The sequence below is a fragment of the Camelus dromedarius genome, chromosome 26 (genome assembly GCF_036321535.1).
Source record: "Camelus dromedarius isolate mCamDro1 chromosome 26, mCamDro1.pat, whole genome shotgun sequence".
Taxonomy (NCBI): domain Eukaryota; kingdom Metazoa; phylum Chordata; class Mammalia; order Artiodactyla; family Camelidae; genus Camelus; species Camelus dromedarius.
In genome coordinates this window covers 7,388,230-7,411,476 of record NC_087461.1, presented here as the reverse complement: position 1 = coordinate 7,411,476, position 23,247 = coordinate 7,388,230, and the positions used below count along the sequence as shown (strand labels likewise).

The 23,247-nt window shown below is 41.0% G+C and overlaps 2 protein-coding genes across 2 annotated transcripts in view; one reads left to right on the top strand and one right to left on the bottom strand.

Moving 5' to 3' along the window:
• Positions 1-2,690, bottom strand: part of CCDC3 (coiled-coil domain containing 3) — a 57,853-nt gene extending 55,163 nt beyond the window's left edge. Inside the window, exon 1 of the mRNA XM_031444851.2 lies at positions 2,116-2,690. Within this exon, the coding sequence (XP_031300711.2) occupies positions 2,116-2,489 (374 nt within the window). The 5' untranslated portion in view covers positions 2,490-2,690. The remainder of the gene's footprint in view (positions 1-2,115) is intronic.
• A 7,143-nt stretch (positions 2,691-9,833) lies between these two features.
• Positions 9,834-23,247, top strand: part of LOC105106353 (regulator of nonsense transcripts 2) — a 70,460-nt gene continuing 57,046 nt past the window's right edge. The window contains 6 exon segments of the mRNA XM_064479352.1: positions 9,834-9,934; positions 12,098-12,146; positions 12,946-13,066; positions 17,939-18,136; positions 18,476-18,625; positions 19,816-19,919. Of these exon segments, the coding sequence (XP_064335422.1) occupies positions 9,909-9,934; positions 12,098-12,146; positions 12,946-13,066; positions 17,939-18,136; positions 18,476-18,625; positions 19,816-19,919 (648 nt within the window). The 5' untranslated portion in view covers positions 9,834-9,908.

Sequence of the window (23,247 nt, the reverse complement as noted above, 5' to 3'; positions counted from 1 at the left end):
CCAGTGAGTCTCCACGGCCCCCCTTCTCCTGTTGACACAGACCGGAATCTGTTCTCTTCTCAGTGGGTGTCAGAAAAGAGAAATGATTTGTATGCAGTTATCAATATATGTCAGGGCAACACAGCCCCATGAAATAAACCTGTCAGATTACCATTTGACTCTGCATTTCTGCCCTAACGTTTTGTAAATATGTCAGAGCAAAAGATGAAAAGAGTTGGCTGACCACCAGAGCCAGTGGACAAAACTGCAGCTCATGATAAAATCAGAAAAGAAAATAATGTTTTCTTAAGTACTCCGGCTCTTTTTTTTCTTTGGAAAATCAAATCTTTTTAATAGTTTTACCTGGGTTCCCAAAGTTTTCCCTAAAGACATGAAAAATCTAAGTTTCTCTGTATCAAGAAGGTACTGTCTCACTCTTTGCCGACTTTATTTAGAAACTGCACTTCTCCAGCAATTAAAAAAAAAATCAACTTAATCTAGCTAAACCACCGAAGCCAACACAAAGCATGCCATGTATTCTAAACTTAGTCTGGCTTCACTATGGAAAACATGTGTTGCTGTGAGCTTACGAATGCCCTTCTGTGGAACTTACTGTTTTCTTTCTCAGTCACATGATCTCAAGAGCTAAAAGTGAGTCTGCAGACCAAGGTCATGGTCATTCCAAATATCCTTAATGCTGCTCCGTGGACTGGGAAAACCAGAGCTATTGCCCATTACAACTCTGGATCCACTCACTATCTTGACAGACGCGCTAGATTCCAAGTCACGGTTTCTCTCAGTCGTTCTCTGTCTCTTTCAACTGGAGACAACCAATGCATTTAGGGTTTCACCTGCTGTTTTTTAAATTTCAGTGGAACCCACCGCCTAAATTCTTATCCACACGCATTTCATCTTGACCACAGACCAAATTCCATGGAACCGCACGCGATTCCAGGTGTATCCAATCAGAGCGGGCCTCCTCCCTAATTCACTTCTTACATTCTTCACAGGGCTGTGACTCAGGGTCTTACCACCCCACCCCAGACCCCTCCTCCATCAACCTTTGCTATTTGGAACAGCCTGGCATTGAGGTCCGCTGGCAGCTGATACGAGCTAATGTGAGTGAAACAAGAGGACAGCTGGGCTGCATTCCACACCATTCCGATCTTGGCTTTTAAGCAGGTGGGCAGAGGAGAAGGACTATTCAGTCTGCGTCTGATCTGCACCAGGTGTTTCGCAGAAGTTACTGGGTTTTCATCGCAACCAACCTGGTTTCTCACATTATGAAGGTGAGGCTATTTGAGCTTCTCAACAAGCTCAGTAACTTGCTGGAAATCACAGGGAAGAGCAGAGCCAGGATTCCAAGAGCAGCCTGATTTCAAAGTGTGTTGGTTTTGTTTGGACCACCACCCAACCAAAACTACTCCCAGAGAAATCCAACTTACAATACAGGGTTCCACCTGCTGTTCTTTAGTTCAAACTTCATTCGAACCCAACCCCTGAATTCTTATCCACAAGCATTTCATCTTGACCAGCTTTCACAGAACTGCACAAGATTCCAGGAGCCTCCAAACAGAGAAGGCCTCCTGCCTAATTTACCTTTAAAGCACCATGACCAGGGCCTTCCCCTCCTTCCCCCACCCTTAAACCTTTGCTGTTTGGAATAGCCAGGCTATTTGTTGCTAGAAACCACCTTGAGCTTTTGCCTGAAACCCTCTTCTGTCCACCAAGCACAAGAATCATCCCTGTTTCCCCAAGTTTAGCCATAGGTACCTAGGCTCTTTGCAGAGATGTCTGGAGGAGTAGGAAGGAATAAAGAGTAAGGGGAGAGAAGGGAGGGTATAGCTCAGTGGTAGAGCGCATGCTGGCATGCATAAGGTCCTGGGTTCAATTCCCAGTACCTCTGTTTAAAAATATAAACAAAGAAACCTAAAATTACTTTCCCTCATTTAAAAGAAAAATTTAAAGAAAATGAACACATTTTAAAGTTAAAAATACAAAAAGAGTAAAGTAGAAAGCCCATCCCCACGGGCAGGATTCCCTGCGAGTCCCTGATCCGGCCCGGGATAAAGGTGACCTTGGCTGGACACGCAAGGGGGCCAAGGGGGTGGTGTGGTCGCGAGGCGGCTGGCTCACCTGAGGAAGAAGAAATAGGAGTAATCCTGGACCACGGTGTGGGAGTGACAGGAGAAGTAGCCCAAGCCGGTGAGGTTGAGCCTGGAGCCCGCCGGCACCTCGAGCATGCTGCCCCACGCCTGGTCGCACAGCATCTCGATCTCGGCCGAGTAGAAGAGCCCCGCGTCGCTGGCCTCGTACTGCCAGGGCAGGTAGTTGTAGAGGCCGGGCACCTCCTGGTGCAGGGCCAGCACCTTGGCGTACACGATGGTCTCGGCCAGCTCCGCGCGGCAGCCCTCGCTCAGCGGTCTCCACTCGGAGGGCAGCTGGCAGCCGCGCGCGGGCCCCAGCCGGCCGGCCAGGCAGAGGGCGGCGAGCAGCAGCGGGCGCAGCATGCCGGCGGCGGGCGCACTAGCCGGGGCGCATGGCGGGGAGTCCCGGAGCGCGGCCGGCGGCGGCTGCGGCGGCGGCGAGCCCGGAGCGCCCGGCCCACGGCGCCGCCCCGCCGGCCTGGGTAGCGCAGCCCTGGGCGCTCGGCTCCTCGTGCGGCTCCCACAGCTCGGCGCGCCGCTCTCTCCACCGCGAAGCTCACCCCGCCGGCCGCGCCCGCGACGCTTTAAAAGGAGCGCGGGGCGGGCGTGCCGCCGCCTGCTCCTTCCGCGAGTGGCGGTGCGTGGGCGGGAGGGGCGGCGGCCGGAGGGGGCCGGCGGCAGCGGCAGGAGCCGGAGCAGCGGCGGCGGCCGGAGGGGGCCGGCGCGAGCGGCGGCGGCGGCGGCGGCGGCGGGAGCGGCGGCAGCGGCAGGAGCGGCGGCAGCGGCAGGAGCAGGAGCGGCAGCGGCAGGTGCGGGAGGGGCGGCGGAGGCGGCAGCGGCAGGTGCGGGAGGGGCGGCGGCGGGAGCGGCGGCGGCGGCAGGTGCGGGAGGGGCGGCGGTGGCGGCGGGGGCGCGCGAGGCTCGGGAGACGCGCGGCGCTGGGGGCATCGCCCCGGGCCGGCGCGGTGTCCGGGGGAGCTGGGATCCCCGGAAAGTCAGTGCCAGGAGCGGCTCCCCAGCCCGCTTCAAGCGCCCGGCTGCGGGACTGAGTCAGACCTTTTCAGGCATAAAGCCTGTTCCAGACATGGCATCCTTAAAACGATCCCTGTCAATGACCATGATTATTCTACATACGTTTTTGCATTTTCTACTAAGTTCAGTTAGATTCGAATACATAGCACTGTGACTTTACCTTTGCAGAGGTTAACTAGGAAATTCAATGTCATCTAATAAAATTTCTAGATTCTGTCTCCCTGTTTATTTTTTTTTTTTAATAATAGTCTTAGGAAAGCCTTAAAAGTTTTGGAAAGCCAAAGCCATGTTGTTCTGATTTTCCTTCACTTACATGATTTCATGATTTATATAATTACTACCTCCAGATTCAGAGCATTTTACACCTGAGAAACAAAGTCAGAAGTAAATTCCAAACAGCTTTCCACAAGCGAATGAATGAATCTGAGGAGACCCAAACTCGTTTTATCTCTAAACTCAGCGATCCCTTTTCTCTCCAAATTTCCTTTATTGTTCCTAATGTAGTAAGAAGAAGAAAAAAAGATATTATTTGTAAATGTGTATTATATTTTATATATTCATACATAACACAGTTCCATACCATGCATATTATATATATTATATAGTATATATTTACTGTAAATTTACAAGTAGAACTGCCTTCAAATGGAAGGCTCCTTGTTCTACAAGCATCTTATTACCCAGGGTTTCTGCAAGTTTAAGCCTTGGTACCCAGCTGATTTCTCTGTACTGAAGGGAAATGAGTTCTTAGGGAATTCTGGAAAGAAAGATAAGGAGAAAAGAGGATAGAGAAACAGGAGAGTAAACTCCATGGCTGGGCCTCATCTCCCGTGCTCCCTCAATCTTTTTCCTGTGATCCGTAAGTCTTCAGTTAGGACAACTAAATTCATGAATGCTTGCTGTGACCCAAGTTTTTGAAAGGCAGCTCTGGGGCACAAATCCATCTGGTGTGGGACAGGGACTCGGGAGGTAGAAGCCATGGGAACTGGAAGACACCCTAGGGAACGCTTAGGGCACCCTGAGAAGTGGAAGGACCAGGACTCCAGCCATGGGAGGCAAGCCAACGTCAGGTTACACTAGTCCCAAATCTGATCAGTGACTCAATGGACCAAATTCTTATTCGTACAAAATCATCTGTGATGGGCCTAAAAGAAGAGAGAAACAAGAGTAAGAGCTTCTCACAGATGATACTTAACCACTGCTTAGCTAGTAGTCAGCCTGGGGCCTCAGTAAATCTTGTAGAAAAAAATAGTTAAACTGTGGGAAACAAGTGGACCGCAGTCCTGATGGTATACGACTCCTTGTGGCAAACCCCTCTTCCCGCCCATGGTAGATTCTAGACTTTCACAAACTGGGGAAATGGCATCAGGTGTTGTGTCTCAGGACTGCTCACTTGTCCCTCGTTGAATATATGAGTTAAAACATTTCATGATGTCACTGTCTTAGCCTGTTCAGGCCGCCACCACAAAATACCATAGACTGAGGGGTATTTATTTACAGACATTTATTTCTCGCAGTTCTGGAGACTGGAAGTCCAAGATCAAGGTGCCAGCAGGCCTGGCTTCTGGTGTGGTCTCTTTTCTGGGCTTGTATATGGCCACCTTCCTTCTGTGGCCTCACGTGGCCATTCTTCTGTGTACATGTAGAAAGAGAGAAATCTCTGGAGTCCTGTCCTCTTCTTATAAGGACACCAGTCTATCAGATTAGAGCCCCACCCTTGTGATCTCATTTAATCTTAATTACTTCCTCAAAGTTCCTGTCTCCAAATACAGTCTCATTGGGGGTTATGGCTTTAAGGTATGAATTCAGGGCTGGGGGGAGGAGTGGGAATAAGGGACACAACAGTTATTTAGCAGGTGTTCTGCAGGTTTGCTAGAGAAAAGGAGATATAAAATGGCTTATATTCCTGGGAAGCTGACTTAGAGCAAGCACTGCCAAAGTATAAGATCAACAACTGTTAACACTTATTGCTTACGATGGGCCGTGCACTATTGTAAGGATTTTTGTATGTTATCTTAATTAATTCTCCAAACAACACTTCAAAGTAGGTACTATTATCAGCCTCATTTTAGAGATAAGGGAGTTAGGTTCATTGACTGACCCAAGATCACAGAGCTAGAATGTGACTAAGCCAGGATTCAAACCCAGCATCAGAATCCAGAGTCCATGTGCTTAATTACAACACTAAAATATGGACAAATTAAGTAATGTTTTAAAGGCACAAATGGGCCCTTTATCAAGAAGTAAGTGGAGTATACAAATAGTAATAACCTTAGCAGACCCACCAGCGATGGCTGAATGAGGATGTAGTTGGACTAACGTGCATTTTGTGCTGATCAGCCTCCCTGCCCTATTTCAGTCCTGCACTAGAACTTAAGCAGACAAGAGAGTGAAGTTTTTCTTTTTAATTGCATCTGCCTCAGAGGCCTGGCAGAGTTTTGTCCATTTCTACAGACCTTAAAATTCTGACTTCTTTCCATTTAAATGAGCAAATAAATAAAAACCCTCATGCATGGCCGACGTCCCTCTTGTTGTATAAACCTGACAGAATCAGAAGTCCTCCAACATGACCCAGGCTGTATTTTCCAGAAGCCAGGGCCTCTGAGAGGTTGTCCTTTTCCTGGATTCTTCACAGACACATCAATCATGTGTTTCTTCTCTGCAAGGCCTGGCAGGGTACCTTGCTGATTGGGATTCCCTGAATTTCAAGAACTAACAAAATTTGACACAAAGACACAAAGTGAACAAATGCTATTGGGAAAATAGCACCAGTAGACTTGCCTAACACAGGGTTGTCACAAACCTTCAATTTGTAAAAAAAAAAAAAAAAACTGTAAATCACACTAAAGCGAAGCACAACAAAATGACATATGCCTGTTTATCCTAAATATATATAAGTATATATCCTAACATATATTGGGAGGAAATGCATCAAAATGCTAATGATGGTAATCTCTGGGTGTGGGACTATAGGTGATTGTTGATTTTTACTTTATGCTATTATGTATTTCTTCTTGTCTGCAATGAACATGTATTGCTTGTAAAATTAGAAAGAGAACAATAAATATTGTTAAAAATTTAACAAAACAAAACAAAAAAGAAGCAATAAGCATATCGGGAGAACTAAACAGGTCTGTATTTATAAGAACTTAATATAGGATGTGGAAACAGCCCAAATTGCCAGCAAGCAGGGAGTGGTTTATAAACTGTAGCACATTCATATATTTGAATAGTTTATCACAATTAAGCATATTGTTAAACTTTCTAAATGACATGCACAGGACACAATGCAAAGTGAAGAAAGAGTAGAAATGATGTTCCAGTGCCTGATGGGGTCCAGGGCTGCTGGCTACATGCCATGTCTTGATTTTGGTAGTAGTCATATGGTCATTCACTTTGTTTCAGAAATAGGTTTTATGTATTTTCCCAATGGATGCTACAGTAAAAGATCTTTAAAGAACATACAGGACCTCTTATCATCCTGGTCTATATACTAGACATGAACAGCTACATAGGTCAAATTTTATCACCCTCTTATGCAGACGAGGAACCAGATTAAACCACTGCACTCCAGAAGCTGATACATAACAAGGCCAGGATACTGACCCATTTGTGCTTCGCTACAACAGGATCCTGTGTCCCTGGTACTCATGGTGAGAGAGCGAACAGTCATCACAAAGGTTACCATGACAGTGTGCTGGGCGCTTTATACAAATTGCTCATCTAACCTTCACAATAGCCCTGCAAAAATGTGCTCCCAGTTTACTCTCAATTTACGATAAAGGAAAGGGGGCACCTCTCGGGTAAAGAATGAAGCTGCAGGGCTGCAGATGGCAAAATGTCCTTCTTTCTTATGGGTGAGTTGTGTTCCGTTACATATACATGCTGCATCTTCTTCATCCATTCATCTATTGATGTGCACTTAGGATGCTTCCATAGCTTGGCAATTATAAATAATGTTGCTGTTCAAAGCGGGGTGTATGTATATTTTTGAATTAATTATTATTTTGTGGTTGGCTTTATCCCTCTAACTATGTAAGTTTAAAAAGCTAAAGATAATGAACAGTGCATATATGTAAACTTTAAAAAAATACGTGCAGTATATTGTGTTTATGTATTTACATGCAATATATTGTATATGTGTAGTCAAATTGTAACAATTCTACCTAATAAAACTGAAAACTGAACAACAACAACAACAACAACAACAACAACAACACTGTGTGCTGAGTAGCCAGAAAATTCCAGATCTCTTAAACAAGTAAAAAGCACCTTGGCCATGACAACCCTCGTTTAACATATTGCTTTGTTTGGCAACTACCATTTGCCTAGACGAGATGTAGCTCTCAACTCCTTTCAACAGCCCTTCAGGGCTACCGTGGTGACTTTTGTCTAACTTAGAAGGACCAAAGATGCAGTCCCAGGAACAGACTCTCCCCAAAGGACAGAGCTTTAAAGGACTGACCATCTTCCTTGGCTTAACTATTTGCTTGTATGTATCAAAGGTTTTTTTTTTTTATAGTCAGTTTACAACATTGTGTCAATTTCCAGTACAGAGCATCATGTTTCAGTTATACATATATATACATGTATTCCTTTTCATATTCTTTTACATCATAGGTTACTACAAGATATTGAACATAGTTCCTCCACACTATGAAGCAGAAAATTGCTGTTTATCTATTTTATACATAGTAGTCAGTGTTTGCAAATCTCGAACTCCCAATTTATCCCTTCCTACCCCCTTAACATCCTGGTAACCATAAGTTTGTTTTCTACGTCTGTGAGTTTGTTTCTGTTTTGTAAATAAGTTCATTTGTATCATATTTTACATTCCACATATAAGTAAATGGTATTTGTCTTTCTCTGACTTTCTTCACTTAGTATGATAATCTCTAGGTCCATTTATGTTGCTGCAAATGGCAATATTTCATTCTTTTTTATGACTGAGTAGTATTCTATTGTGTATATATACCACATCTTCTTTGTTCAGTCATCTGTCAATGGACATTTAGGTTCACCTGACACAGGTCAGAATGGCCATCAGTAAAAAGTCCACAAATGATAAATGCTGGAGAAGGGTGTGAAGAAAAGGGAACCCTCCTACACTGTTGGTGGGAATGTAAATTGGTGCAGCCACTATGGAAGACAGTATGGAGGTTCCTTAAAGCACTGAAGGTCGTTACCATGTAATCCAGCACTCCCACTCCTAGATACTTGCTTTTAATGTTGTAACTTTAGACCCAGTGTTGAAAACGCTGTCTGAGAGAACATATATGAAATCTAACCCCAGCACCTAGGACAGTGTACCTGTTATACGGTAGATGCTCAGGAATTACTTGTTTAATTAATGAAAGAAGAAAATCTTATTTAGCATGCTGTGGTAGTTCTCTCAGGCCACCATAACAAAGTACCACTGACCGAGTGGCTTAAAACAACAGAAGTTTGTTCTCTCGCAGTTCTGGGGGAGAGAAGCCTGAACCCAAGGTGTCATCAGGACCGTGCTCGCTCTCTCTCTCTCTCTCTCTCTTTCTCTCTCGAGGCTCCAGGGAAGACTCCTCCCTTGGCTCTTCCTCCGTCCTGCACTTGCCAGCATCCCTGGCCTTCTTTGGCTTGAGGCTGCATCACTCCAGCCTCTCCCTCCGTCTTCGCGTGGCCTTGCCCTGTGTGTCTCTGTGTCGCTGGGTCTCACCTTACAAGGATACTAGTCATTGGATTTGGGGTCCACCCTGATCCAGTATGTCCTCTTAACTTGAGTACACCTGGAAAGACCCCATTTCCAAATCAGGTCACATTCACAGGTTCTGGGCAGACAGGAATTCGGGGTGAGGGGGACATTATTCAACCCAGCGCACAGGCTAATATTAGAACTGTGGTTCTCAGTAATATTTTAGACTTTTTCTATGTAGAATAAAATTATCCAATGACTGGTTAACATGAGAGAACCATTCAGTGAAAACCAATCATACAGTAACAACAACAAAAGAAAGGACTTGCCCACCAGTACTTGCAGGCTTATCATGTTCAATAATAACATAAATGTTATTTTTACTGTTTGAGATTCCTCCAGCATTTCACCAAGTCTTCCCTTCCCAGTCACCATCTTACTCTCTCTGTCCAAATGTGGTATAAATTACTCTCCTTAAGTTGGAAGTTCAGTGGGCATGGAACGACTTTTTCTTAATCTGCTGAGCTTTTTCTTGCACGGTGAGATGTCCTGGCTCCTGAGCTGGTGCTCTTACCCACTCCTTTCTCCTGTTCTTTTCATTGTATCTCACTGTCGCTTGTCTCTACTGGGTCTAGTGGTCCATCTTACAGGTGGGCGAGGTCTGCCTCTAGTTGTGAGCAGCGTACCTGCAGCGTTAGCCTGGCCCAATCATCCGTCTCCAACCAAAATGAAAATCTACTCTATTGACAGGATGGGGTGAGAAGAGGTGGTGGGAGGAGGGAGGAGGGAGAGGTTGGAAGTAGGAGAGATGTGGGCACGGACCAGAGAGAGACCTGTAACTGTGTACCTTGTTACGTTGTTTGCATTTTTGAACCATGGAAATAGCTTTACTAAATAAAAAAAAAAAAAGGTTTTTAATCATTTTACTGTTTGTCATAGGCTGTTCGACAACTGACTTCCATAAAGATGTGCTTTCTTCCTCTCTTTTTCCTTTTCAGAAATTAAAACACAGAGCACGGGGTTGTTCACCTGATATCAGACAAATAGGCCTTGATGTCAACCGCACATTTAGGGCCCACATCATGTTTAGAGACAAACACGGCGCTAAGTAAGTGAAGTTTAATATTATAAAATATGAATAGCATTTATAAATCATCTTCGTCAACTTAAAATGTGTTTAGAGTAGCTTGTATAGACTATAATTTAAATCCAGTTCTAAAGGTTTTAAGTTTTGGCAGATCATTTTGTCTGTTTTATAAAATTTAGGAACCTATTTAACAAATTTTTAACCTTTGACATATAGTAGGTGCTATAAAATTGCTACAAAGTCATTTTATGATCTGAGAATTCTTAAATATGTGGTAGTTTTATTAAAACTCTTAGAAAAGAAATGAGAGGTTGCATTACTTTTGAGAACAGTGTCAGTAATCAATATATCCCTATAATCTTGACTCCACACACTAATGGAACAAAAGAAAAAAAAAGGAAAATGAGTGATGAAATGACTGTGGCAGTTTATGAATGAAAGGTACAGTTTTGCTGAGCTCCGTATCAGGGTTCAACCAAAGAAATGGAAACCAGTAAGGGATGGAAGTGAAGAGGTTTATTGCGAGGAGCTGGCTTACAGAGCAGCAGGGACGGACTGGACAAGTTTGAGACCGTAGGGCGGGTGTCGGGAAGGGCCTGCTCTGGGGATGAGCTGAAGCCACTGTCCAGGGGAGGGGTTTCCTCTTCAGGGAAGCCTCAGATCTGCTCTCACCGCCTTTTAACGGGTGGAATCAGGGTTGCCCTGATTATCTAGGCTAATCTTCCCTATTTAAATTCAACTGACTATGTATTTCAGTTACATTTACAAAATTTCTTCACAGCAACACCTAGATTAGGGTTTGGATAACGGGCTGCAGCTTGGCTAGGTGGGCGTGCAGAGCTGACCGTCACAGGGCACCCCTGTCAGCTTAGTTTCCAGATAAGACAACGAAGCCGTACTTCCACCTGACACGGTGCCGCTGTTCTGCTTGCGACTGAGGCTGTGTTAATCCCTCTGCACAGAAGGATGCAGGGTCTCTGGGCGGTGCTCACTCTTCTGCTTTGATAATCTGTTACCTGAATGCTGTGATAGGAAGTCAGCTGTTACTAAACATCTTATGTTAGATGATAAAAAAGAAGGAAGAAAACACATTAAAAAAATACACACACACAAACACGTCCATGCCAAACTAAGGAAGAAACCCTCGTAACAGTTACAGCCATCATTTCTGTACTGGGCATGTGGTCATTGCTGGTTCATAATTTACCTTCCCACGACCCATCCGTTCTCCCTCTGCCCTCGGCAGGTACCTCAGCTGGTCGTGGCTCTTCACCTGGTGGAGGGACTGCAGCCTTTACTCCTCAGGGGTCTGGACCATTATTAGCGTCCTGCCTGGACTTGACTGTTGTACTTTTCCACTGACTCTCATCACAGGGTTTGATTTTACTAAGAGGCACCTTCCGTGTTCTCTGTGTTCTCGACACACTCTTCCTTCTGTCCACCGTGTCCCGGCAGCTCATTGCCCCTGGTTGCCGGGATCAGTCACTCAGTATCGTCATCTCTTTTGTCTGTTGCCCAAAGTGGCCGGGTGACCATCTCATCTTCCAGTCCCGGGGAATGGTTGTGTCTCCTGGGGGCGACACTCCTCTCTTTGGCACTAGGACCTCTAGACCAGCAGAGCCCGAGGGTGATGGGACAGGGAGCACACACTTTGTCAGGGGACGATGAGCGGTCGTGAGGGTGGAGCCACCCCCACTTCCACCCTTGAGTCTTGGGCCCTGGGACCCTGGCTGTGGGAGGGGCAGCCCTGAGTGTGGAGGCTGATTCACAGCCTGTCCCGCCTCTTGGGGGACATGGCCCCAGCCCTGCAGGGTGGAGCCCCCAGCTGTGAATAAGGCTTCAGAATGCTGTTCCCTGTTTCTTCAGGCTAGCCACTGTTGTGGGATGACTTCGTGGAGAGCATAGTTCAGTGAAAGAGGGCAGCACATTTTAAAAATAGTGAAGCCCTTTGTGCATTGTGGTATAAATTCCTTCTGTCAGAATGAACGTTATCTAGCCTCACATTTAGACTACAGGGTATTGTTGCATTCAGCTTGGGACCATTTCTTTATTATAGTAGTAGATAGTCCAGATAGATTATCTGTCTATCTTCAGTCAAACCGTTGTTTATTTTTTAAAGTGCATAATTGTAGAAATATGTGAAATAACTCAGTCGTCTTCAACGGAAGTTTTCTTCTTTTCTAGGCAACAATCCCTATTCCACGTTCTCGCTGCTTATTCTATTTACAACACGGTAAGTGGGGCGTGCCTGCCCACAGCGGAGCTGTGCTCTGAGCAGCTGGACCATGTCTTTGGGGACCCCTCCCTGACATGACCCTTTTGGCCAGCGTTTCTTCATCTCGGGGCTGGATGGTCTCCTGGTCTCGGTGGGTCTTCTGGAGGCTCCGTGGCAGCCCTGGGGTCTTGGAGCAGGGCTGGTTTGGAATTGGGAAAAACCATGGTGTGACAGTGAATCTCACTCTTTCCCTCATTATCTAGATTGTTCTGTTATGTTTTCTGTTGCTGTTTATTTTTTATTTTAAGCAAATAGGACTGGGAATGCGCAGGACTAGAAGGACAGGAAGTGGTGGGCAGATGAATTTGCCTGACTCTCGATCAGTCTTCATTGCCCCAGGAGGTTGTGCTCCATTCACTGGGTGAGGTCCGGAGGGGCTACCCTGTGTACCTACTTGCTGTGTGGTGGAGCAGGCTAAAACTAAACTTTGCCAGCATCTGAGCAAAGAAGAGGAATATTGAGCTGAGACTCACACGTTAAACAGAAAAATAAACAGCAGGTGTAATGACACTGAGCAGAGGCTAGTAAGACGCACGTGGGCTTAGACTTGCCCGTACTTCTGCACTTCCTCTTGGATACAGATGTGTTCTTTGATAGCATGTGGCTCAGCTCTGTTAAGATTGTAGTATTTCTCTGTGAATAATCTGTTTAGGCATTTTCTGATTATTTTATACACCAGTTTTTTTTTTAAATATGTGTGTATACACGTAGTTTGATCTTAAAACCCCCGGCTTCCCTGCTGTCATTTACTCTGTAGGAGGCTGGATACTGTCAGGGGATGAGCCAGATCACAGCCTTACTCCTCATGTACATGAATGAAGAGGACGCCTTCTGGGCCCTTGTCAAACTCTTCTCGGGCCCCAAACATGCCATGCATGGTAAGGAAACCCCACGGGTGATCAGAGACAACAAATGAGGGAGAAAAAGGAAAATTCAAACAAAGTCGAACTTTGGAAGATGTTTGGTAGAGTGAAGTACAAAAATTCAATGCCTAGGGGGCTTGTTGAGTTAATTGGTGTTTGTTACTAATTTCTTATTTCATTCTTCTTGAACTTTTCTAAGCTTTTCTGTTCACATTTATATCCCTTATTTGTGTTTACTCCAAAGTATACTGTTGGCATTTAAAAATTCCCTTCTTACTTGCCCCAGCCAGAAGAAACTAACTTACGTTTGGAGGAATTTAGGAAAAGCTGTATTGTTGGAGAAATAGAAGATGCCTTTGGATCAAAACTTTTAGACAGTCATGCCTTGAGTGAAATGCTTACTGTCAGCTGCATATTGGGATGTGTACCTCTTTGTTAACGAATAATTATTGAGAAATGACACTTAGGTGTGTAACGGAAAGATATATAATAATTAGGTACTTTTGTATATCAAGTATGTATTTTTAGTTCTTTCATCCTTAAAAATTGATTCCATTTTACATAAAAAGGAGGCTGATAACACATTCTGGGCACTGCATTATTTAGTATTTTAAAATCTGCATAGTTTTTTGGTTTTCAAATTAGAAGATTATTTTTAATAACCTTTTCCTCATATTTGCAGTAAGTTTACTGCAAGCATATGCAGTAAACTTTATTTGAGAGAGTTTGGATCACAGCTTCTCTTGGAAGTAAAAGTGGCATTTGTCCATATAATGCAGAATTAATTTTCCCAGTGCCATTGCGTGTGACAGCACCCAATTAAAAACAAATTTTGGTGCTAATCCCTCTAAGAGCGGACCGTCTAAGTTCTGTCTGTGGACGTTGGAGCTTTATGTGGTAGGGAATCCGCCACATGCTAACGTGATATTTTACATTTTCAGAAGTATGATTTTCCATAGTCCATAGCTTATTAAATCTCGCTTTCTTACCCCGTGGTTATTGTGTGTGTGTGTGTGTGTGTGTGTGTGTGTGTATGTGTGTGTGTATTTGCACTTAGCTATCTCCCTCAGCGTTCCCTGTAAGTGTTTTTTCAAATAAATACCACCTGCATGGTAACTGTTTCTGGACACTTTGCATGCCATTAATAGACCCCAGTAGTAAGACACATTGTATTGAGTTGCCATCTGGTAGGCAGTATCATTTAAAAAGGCATCTTGACACTAACACCTCCTCGTCAGTCTTTATTTTGCTTTACGATGAGAGAGTGTTGCTGATCTGTTGGGACGCGCAGTGCAATGCCACTCTTTCAGTAGGGCGTCGCGGGGAGCACTGCCAATTCCTGTCACCAGTCTTCTCTCTAAGGCAGTATTAATTTTACTATCCCAACGTTTACATTTACAGAACAGTTTGGATCTTCATTATGGGTGAGTTTGTACTTAGAGATACTTGTTTCTCGGTCTGTCAATGACATTTTATACCTAAAGGTGACCTCAGCTCTGCATTGAGGGCTAAAGAGAACGAGGTGTAAGATACCAAGTCTGGGGGGCCACTGAAAAGTGAAGCAGCGTTAGGGATCCCAGCATCCTTGAGCTGGTGTTTATTGCTGAAGGGATTGTCTTTTCTCAAAATTAGACTTTTTCTTGAAATTCTTCCAACTTCCATTCCTATCAAATTGACCATGAAAGCGGCACAGAAAGAGAGAGATGGATTTTTTTTTTTTTAATGAAATCATTTCACTGGAAAAATCTTACTAAGGGAGGAATTTTCTATCTTTGGAAATTTTTACACACACCTTAGAAAACTGAGATTTAGGTAAGAAATAGCCCTTCCATGAAGATTATAAAGCAGTGTTTCCCAGCAGTGTGTTCTTGGAGGGGCATAGTTCCACTTTTTGGAAACAGATGTGCTGTGGGGGAAAAATGTAGAGATATAGTTTTTATCTATAGAAGCTGATTATATTTTCCATGGTCTCAAACATGCTCAGTGTATCTTCTGGCTTGTTGAGAATGTGAATATGGTTATAACTGTTTTAATGTCCTTGTCTATGATTTTTATTACTTATGTCACTTCTGCCTTGGTGTAATTGATTGACTGATTGATTTGTACATCTCTGGCATTTTTTTCTACTTCTTTTTATGACTGATCATGTTTTATTAGATGCGTGCTGGATATTTTTGTGCTCTTAAGAATATCATTGAGCTTTGTTCTGGGGCTCAGTTTAATTACTTGGAAACAGTTTCATCCTTTCCAGGCTTGCTTCCCCTGGGATCAGAGCAGCCTTTAATCTAGGGCTGATTTTTCCTATTACTGAGGCAATATCCCTCTCTATTCTGCTCAATTTCTCATGAATTAGAAGATTCATGAGTAGCTGTTTTCCTAATCTCACCTAGTTCCCTCACACATAGGGGCTGATCAGTATTTAGCTGAACATTCAAGGGGCCCTTCTGCAGATCTTAGGCATCTGTCTTTGTGATGCTTTCTCCTCTCTGGTCCTGTCTTGCAAAATCTAGCCACCTGGGCTAGTGTTCTGCCAGCCAGACTCTCAGCTCTGTCATCCTCAACTCATGGGGACTGCTGGGGTCTGCGTGGCTTCTTCCTTGGCCACGGCCTAGAACATCTCAGCAGGCAGTAAGCTGGGGCAATGAATTGCACAGCTTAATTTTTTTGTTTCTTCTCTCACAGGAGTCACTTTCCTGTGCTACCTCACGTCCAGCCATTGCATTTTGTTGTTTGCCTGGTTTTTTAGTTGTTTTAGGTCACTGCTACTGCATCTTGGCCTGAAGAGGCCTGAATTTTTTAGTGACCCAGAATATCCTTTTCTACCTCACAGATGAGATTGTAATTGTATATACTATTTGGCGACTACTTTTTTAAGTTAGCTGTGTATCTTAGATGTCTTTTCATGTCAGTCCATGTTGAGTCATCTCATTCTTTTACATTGCTGCATAGTAATATCCTAGTGAATAATTGTGCTTTCATTTCTTTACCTTGTCTTCTGTTGATTGACATCTAAGTTATTTCTAGGTTTTAGTATTATAGTCAATACTGTAATAAAATCTCTGTACCTGTGGCTCTTTGTGTGCATCCTAGCATTTCAGGGATAAATTCCTACAAGTAGAATTCCTGGGTTGAAAGGGTATGTACGTGTTAAGTTTCAATATATAACATCAGATTTTCTTTTAAAGAAATTTACATGCCACTAAGTATATAAGTGTTTTCCTTACACTCTTATCATATTGCTGTTTTTGACTTTTACATTCTGAGTGAGGGTGAGCATCTTTTCCCTAAGTTTATTGATTGTTTTTCATTTGTATTCTTTCCCTTATGACATAATTGGCTTGAGCCCTTGACCCCTTCCTTTTTAAAAAAAATCCAGTATTTATCTATTTTTAAAAATTGAATTATAAAAGCACTTAGCATATTAAAGAAATTATTCTTTTTCATATGTATTGCAAATATTTCTTCCAGATTTTTTTTTTTTGTATATATATGTTTTCACTGAAGTATAGTCGGTTTATTATATGGTGTCAGTTTCTGGTGTACAGCATAATGCTTCAGTCATACATGAACATACATGTATTTGTTTTCATATTCTTTTTCACCATAAATTACTTTAAGATATTGAATCCCCCCAATTTTCTATTGCATTTTGACTTTGTAGCTTTTTTTTTCTCAGAAGTTGAAGTTTTCTCCTATGGTTTATAATTACTGTGTAGATACATTATCTTTCAGATATGTAAAATATTCAGTGATAAGTGTTTGTTTTATTTACCTTCACCCTGATTGAGGTTAGGATCTTTTCATATGCTCTTTGACTGATCTGTTCAGAGGCTTTATCCATTTTTTTAATTGAGAGTTTGTTCTCAATATTTGCAGGAGCTCTTTATATTTTGGATATTAATTCCTCTGTATAAATATTGCTGGTATTGTCTTCTAGTTTGTCCTTTGCTTTTGTTTATATTTCTTATTAAACAGAAATTGTAAATTTATCAGTCTTTCCCCTTAATATGGGTTTAGTGTCCTGTGTTTAAATGTATTTTTTGTAAGACATGTAAGTAATGAGTTAGGGAGCTGGCATTTTATTGTTTTTGTTTTTCCTAAATGACTTTTAATGAATAATCTGGTTTTTTTCAGGGTTATTTTTAATCTGCATGATCATTCTCTTATTTACAATTCTAATTTGGAGAGAAGCACAGTGAGAATAGATAAAATCATGAATGGTCTCACAAGCATGAAGTAGGAAATTACTTTTAGTGTTCTGAGTTTAAGAATCTATGGTTATATATAAAGGTAGACTGTGTGTATATGTATGTGTATATATGTGATTTTCCACCTTCTACTGGAATGTCTATATATTTCTTCATCGTTACTTTCCTTTTTTTCCAGTTATTTGTCAATTGACTGTTTACGGCAGTCTGTCTGACACCAAGTTTTATACCAAAAGGAGGGATACTTCTTAAGGGTTTATGGTCTATTTGCAAAGATACTTGTGCTATAAGTGGTACAGAGGGTTGGGAGTCTTGAAAAAATGCTTCATTGGGAGGTGGGACTTTAAGCTGGATATTTTAGAAATGGCCAGCCTTATGTATTTCTTATTTTGGTTTTAAGTTTCATGAAGATAAGCCTGATATATCAAATGGCTACTTAATCTCATATCACTTGCTTAAAACATTTAAGAAAAAAACAATCTTTATCCTGTGCTCTCCTCTAGTTTGTCCTGGTTAAGAGCTTTACTTAAAGCAAGTTTGTGATTTGATGATGAAGATGGTTACATGAACAATCCAGAGTGATTGAAGAAGCTTCTGTTAATTGAAACCCTCAAGATTCATTAGTTATAAAATTGAAAATATAAAATATTTTAATTCCCTGTGATTTATTTTATTGTAGAGCATGGGCCTGGAATTGATATATTTACACCGGGTAAGCCTGGAGATTATGACTTGGAAGGTGGTATATGGGAAGATGAAGATGCTCGGAATTTTTATGAAAACCTCATTGATTTGAAAGCTTTTGTTCCAGCCATCTTGTTTAAAGATAATGAAAAAAGTTGTCAGAATAAACATTCCAACAAGGATGATTCTAAAGGTAAATTCTAGAGGGCAAGTTCTTATATTAAGTGTTGTAAAAATTAGTTTCAGAATAATATTTGTAAAAAAAATTTTTTTTTTTTACTTGTGTCAAGAGAAAGTCTGAACTCCTCATTAAGGAGTTCAGATGGCATACAGAGTTAAACAGGTTATGGTCTTTGTTTTCAATGAGAATGATGTATTTTTAAAAATCTGAATGTATCAAATTTCTTGTCAGATGTATATTATAGATTCTGAGACAAATGATACAGATTTTGTGAATCCTTAAGTATTTTTTGCAGCAGGATTTCAATATGACTTTTAAATTCAGAGATACTGATTCTTTGATTTCAAACAGATGCAAAAGAACCTAAGGATAATAAGGAGGTACCGAATCCTGATGATTTGGAACTCGAGTTGGAGAACCTAGAGATTAATGATGATGCTTTGGAGTTAGAGGGTGGAGATGAAGCTGAAGATCTTACAAAGAAACTTCTTGATGAGCAAGGTAAACACTTCTGCCAAAAACTTTAATTTTTGCTTAGTTGTTATACACAAAGCTCTTGCCTGTGAATATGAATCTTTACTCTTTAATTCCTTGTTTTCCTGTTGTTTCTAGGCCATCAATTTTTTGGAATTTGAATTGAAACAGGAATACTACATGTCCCATATTATGTGACCACAGACTTTAGTGATAATTAAATTTTAATGGATATTTCTTATACTCTACCTTCTAGCATTGTCCTTAATGTAAATTAATTCTGATATAATCTGTAGAAAAATATATTTAATAGTTATTCTAAAATGGTTGAGAGAAAGACAATTAGTGTATCAGTTCATCTTTGATAATTTTATCTGTCTTTATAATTGAATAATGATTTGTCTTTAGTGATAAAAATATCACACTGTTAATTATTTCCTGCATACTTCCTATCAGGTTTCTTTATTAGTTACAATTCTTTATTAGAAGGATACCTTCTTGTCAATATTGCTTTTCTCTCTGTTGGCTTCATTGTTTCCTACTGCAGATTCTCTTTCTCCGTGTCATGAAGGGAGGGTAGGCATGGCTGGAGGCTGCCCCAGGCTCAGACCAGCTGGTGACATCAAAGGACGAGAGGGGTTCTCTCCCCCTGTCTGTATATGCACAGCATGGAAGGACTTGGCTAGTCCTGGGCCATGCTGGCCTGTGCTGAGAGGAGTGGTGGTGTACTGAGTGCTTTGCTAAATACCCAAGTTTGAATAATCACAGTTTATCCATCAGTTCTTTCAAGTAAAAATGGTATCCTATGCAACAAGCAACTAGCTTAGCTTAGCACCTGCCCCAGCACAGTCCCGTGGATTGCCTTTGATGGCAAGCAGTGATCGTAATGTTAACTGAAGGTGTGGGAGAAGGGATGCTCGAGAGATAAAAATAATGGATCTACGATAAAACTACATGCAATTTATGACGTTGATTTTGTGTCTCATGCAAGTTTACCTTTTTATACTTGATATCTGAAAGACTGTGATGATTAGTTTAGAATTATGATTGTAGAGATGCCCAAACTTTCTAGGGTAATATCTCAGTGCTTCATTTTTTTCATGAGTGAGAAAAATGCTCTAGATTATCTGTGTTCCAAATAACTTATTATTGGATGGTTTTATTCTTACATTGTCTACATATTTTTTTAACCTATTTCAAAACTACTTTTATGTTAGAACAAGAGGATGAAGAAGCCAGCACTGGATCTCATCTCAAGCTCATAGTAGATGCTTTCCTCCAGCAGTTGCCCAACTGTGTGAACCGCGATCTGATAGACAAGGTATGACTGTCTCTAGGTAACTTTACTCAAGCACATAGACCTTGTAGGATAGCTCTAATTAGGAATGTCTGTGGTTTTTGGACTGTTTTGGCCATAGAATGAACCATTTCTTCAAGTGGAATCTTACATGGGAATCCAAAATAAACACACAGTTGGAACCGGTTTGTTGATCTTACGTTTGGGGTGGAACTGTCTCTAGGATCCTGTTGGCCCTTCATGTAGGGATGCCACGGTTTGGAAAATACTGTTAGACCAGAAGTTCTTAAAGTGTGCTCTGTAGGTTCTTGGTGTCATCTGAGGCACCTTCAGGGGCTCTGTAAAGTCAAAACACTTTTCACACTAGTTCTAGGATTTCCCCCGCCGCTTGTTCAGTGTTTTCAACGTTTGCAAAAGTGATGATGGGTAAAGTTGCTGGTGTTTTAACGTGGATCATAATGCAGTGGCGGCAAACTGGACTAGTGGCCATTGTGTTCTTCGTAGCCATGAATTTGCAATTAAAAAAACAATGCCACTTTCATTTAAGAATCTCCTTGAATCCATGAAAATTGGTGATTTTATTTAGTTTCTACCTTTGAGCACACTTCATTTTAACCTGATGAAATGAGAAGGATATGAAAAGCACACCTGCTGTCTCAAGTTGTCTCCAGAAAAGCCACCTGTGTGACTGACTTGCAAGCTAAGTTAGCAAAAAAATACCCCCCCCCCGGTATTTTTAAGTGAATGAATATTTTTAAAATTTCTCAATTTTAACTTGTAAAACAGTAAATTCTGATAAATGCATTAATCCACATATACAAAGTTCACTCAGGTCCTCAACACCTTTTAAGACTGTAAAGGACTCTTGAGACCCAAGTTTGAAAATCATTGCTTTAGGCCATTTTTCGGTCGAGGTGTAATGTAATCTTTTATCTTTTCTTCCCCCATCATGCTTTGAGGTCCTCCATAGAGAACTATAGATGTTGCACTGCTTTTCAATTTTCAGCCTGTTTTAGCTCTTCTACAAATAATTTAAGATGTATTTCAGTAACTGTTCATATAATCAAATAGGCTGGAAACTGATTCCAAATTGGCTTACCTTTTGGAGTGATTAGGTCTGTAAATAGTTTTCAAACAGTAATTACGGCATTTATTTCTGTTTTAAGAGATAGTCTCTTTGATCTTTCTGATGTAGAATGTAGCCAAAACTACCTCTTAAACAGTTGCTTATTTTTGTAAGGTTGGGATATGATCGAATCTTTCCTCTGCTAAATTTTCATATATTCATTAGATATAAACAGGATGAGAGAGAGATCTCGACATGCCTGCTGTGCCCCACACCCATGCTGAGTGCTGTAATGAAAGTCAAATGGGAAGAGCTCATGTGAACCTGGATTGTAAAGTGTCCTGCACTGTTAAGAGCTCTTGCCAGTAATGACCGTATATTAAATTCTGATTTAGCTCTTGGAGGGTCAAATGGAAAACAGGAGGCTACCCTTCTCTGTTGGACCTCAGTGGTTTCCTCTGGGAGTCAGCTTCCGCATGAAAGGAATTTCTTCCATATGTATTGGCAAAGGTCCAGACGGCTTAAGAGGGGAAAGTAGTTCGCAAATAGAAAAATCTGAGAATTCTTTTTTTTTTTTTCTTAAGTGGAGGTACTGAGAATTGAACCCAGAACCTCGTGCATACTAAGCATGCACTCTACTACTGAGCTGTACCCCCCCACCATAAGAATTCTTTGAGTTAAACCCAAGTGAAAATTTCTTTTAGGTGACTTATACTGGTAACATCATTCGTGGTGATGCTTATTTTTGCATCCATTTGATGATCAGAAAAATTTGCTTTTACTTAATAAAATAAAAAAATGATTGTTGAACTCTTTCTTTTTTGCTTGTTATTTTTTGGCGGGGAGATGGTGTGTGGGGGTCTAGGTATTTAGGTTTACGTATTTATTTTTAATGGAGGCACTGGGGATTGAACTGAGGACCTCATGCATGCTAGGCATGCACTCTATCACTGAGCTATACCCTCCCCTTGAACTGTCTTTCACATACGTCAAATGTTTTGAAACAAGTTTTCAAAAAAGAAACTGCTTATTGAATTGTCAGGCAGCAGTTGTGACCCAGGCAGACAGACACCACCATAGTGATGTCTTTGCTTCCATTTCTCCCCAAATGGCAGGACTGGTTAAATCTAATAATTAATATACATGTGAAGCTTTTTTTTTCTTTTTAATTTCCTCAAATTTATTAATTTTGGCAGTTTTCCCAGAAGTTTTCATGTAGTCTTGATTCATTTATTCTACATATTTATTGAACCACTAGTGTTTGTACCAGGCATTGACATATTGTATGAGCTCCTAATCTTTGCAGAGTTTTGAGAATTAGTTTTTTTCCCATCTAACTGGCCTTTGATTATTGTCGTAGGAAAAGTGATTATTGCCTTCTCTAGTTTTATAAAATGTATTTCATAGATTATGTAAAGTACATTTGCATTTTAAAGGATAATTAAAACAGTTATTGAAGTACGTTTTATTTTGTTTCTAAATGTGTTGAAACAAAGGCCATTATTAGCCATTAAAATTTTTTTCTTTATATTTTCTTTATTTTTTTTTCAAAAGTATTGATTTGAGAAGTTTGTGTGTGTGTGTGTGTGAAGTTTTCTTATGTTAATCAATTTTCTTTTCTGGATACATGACCTTTGGGATTCTTATTACACTAGTCCATAATTTTTTGATGTTTCCTATGGGTGAATTACTTGAAGGAACTTTAGTGTATTTTCAACTTTCCTCTTTGTTATTCTAATTAGCTCTAATAAGCTTTACTGTTATAAAGTATAAATTTTAATAAAATTTATTTTATACCCCCTTTATAAGAAGAAGAAAAAATTTAAATGAGTTTTACTCTCTTGGCTAATATTGATACAAAGTTTCAATCTTGGTGAATGAACTTTCAATATGAGTTAGTTTTCTGGGTTTGAATCTAATCAACATTGGTTGAGCCATTTGTTTCATCAAAAGTTTTAACCTAATGGGAGATGTTTCACTGTCTATAGTGAAGAGTTGAAATCCTTTATAGTTTAGGTAAATCTGAGGATCTTTTATTTGCATCTGATCCTCAAATCAACCTAAAGACTGGGATTAATAATAAAATAATCATGTGAACCTATAGAAGGAAAATACTGAGATACCCAAAAGGATTTTGTTAATAGTTTATTTCTTTTTTAGAGTATAACTTAAACTTGTTGTTTTCTTAACCTGTATATATTGAAAATATTTTTAATGTTTAAAATACATGTATATCTGTTTTTAAAAGTACCAATTACTCATAGTTTTGTTTCCTAATGGCTTCCC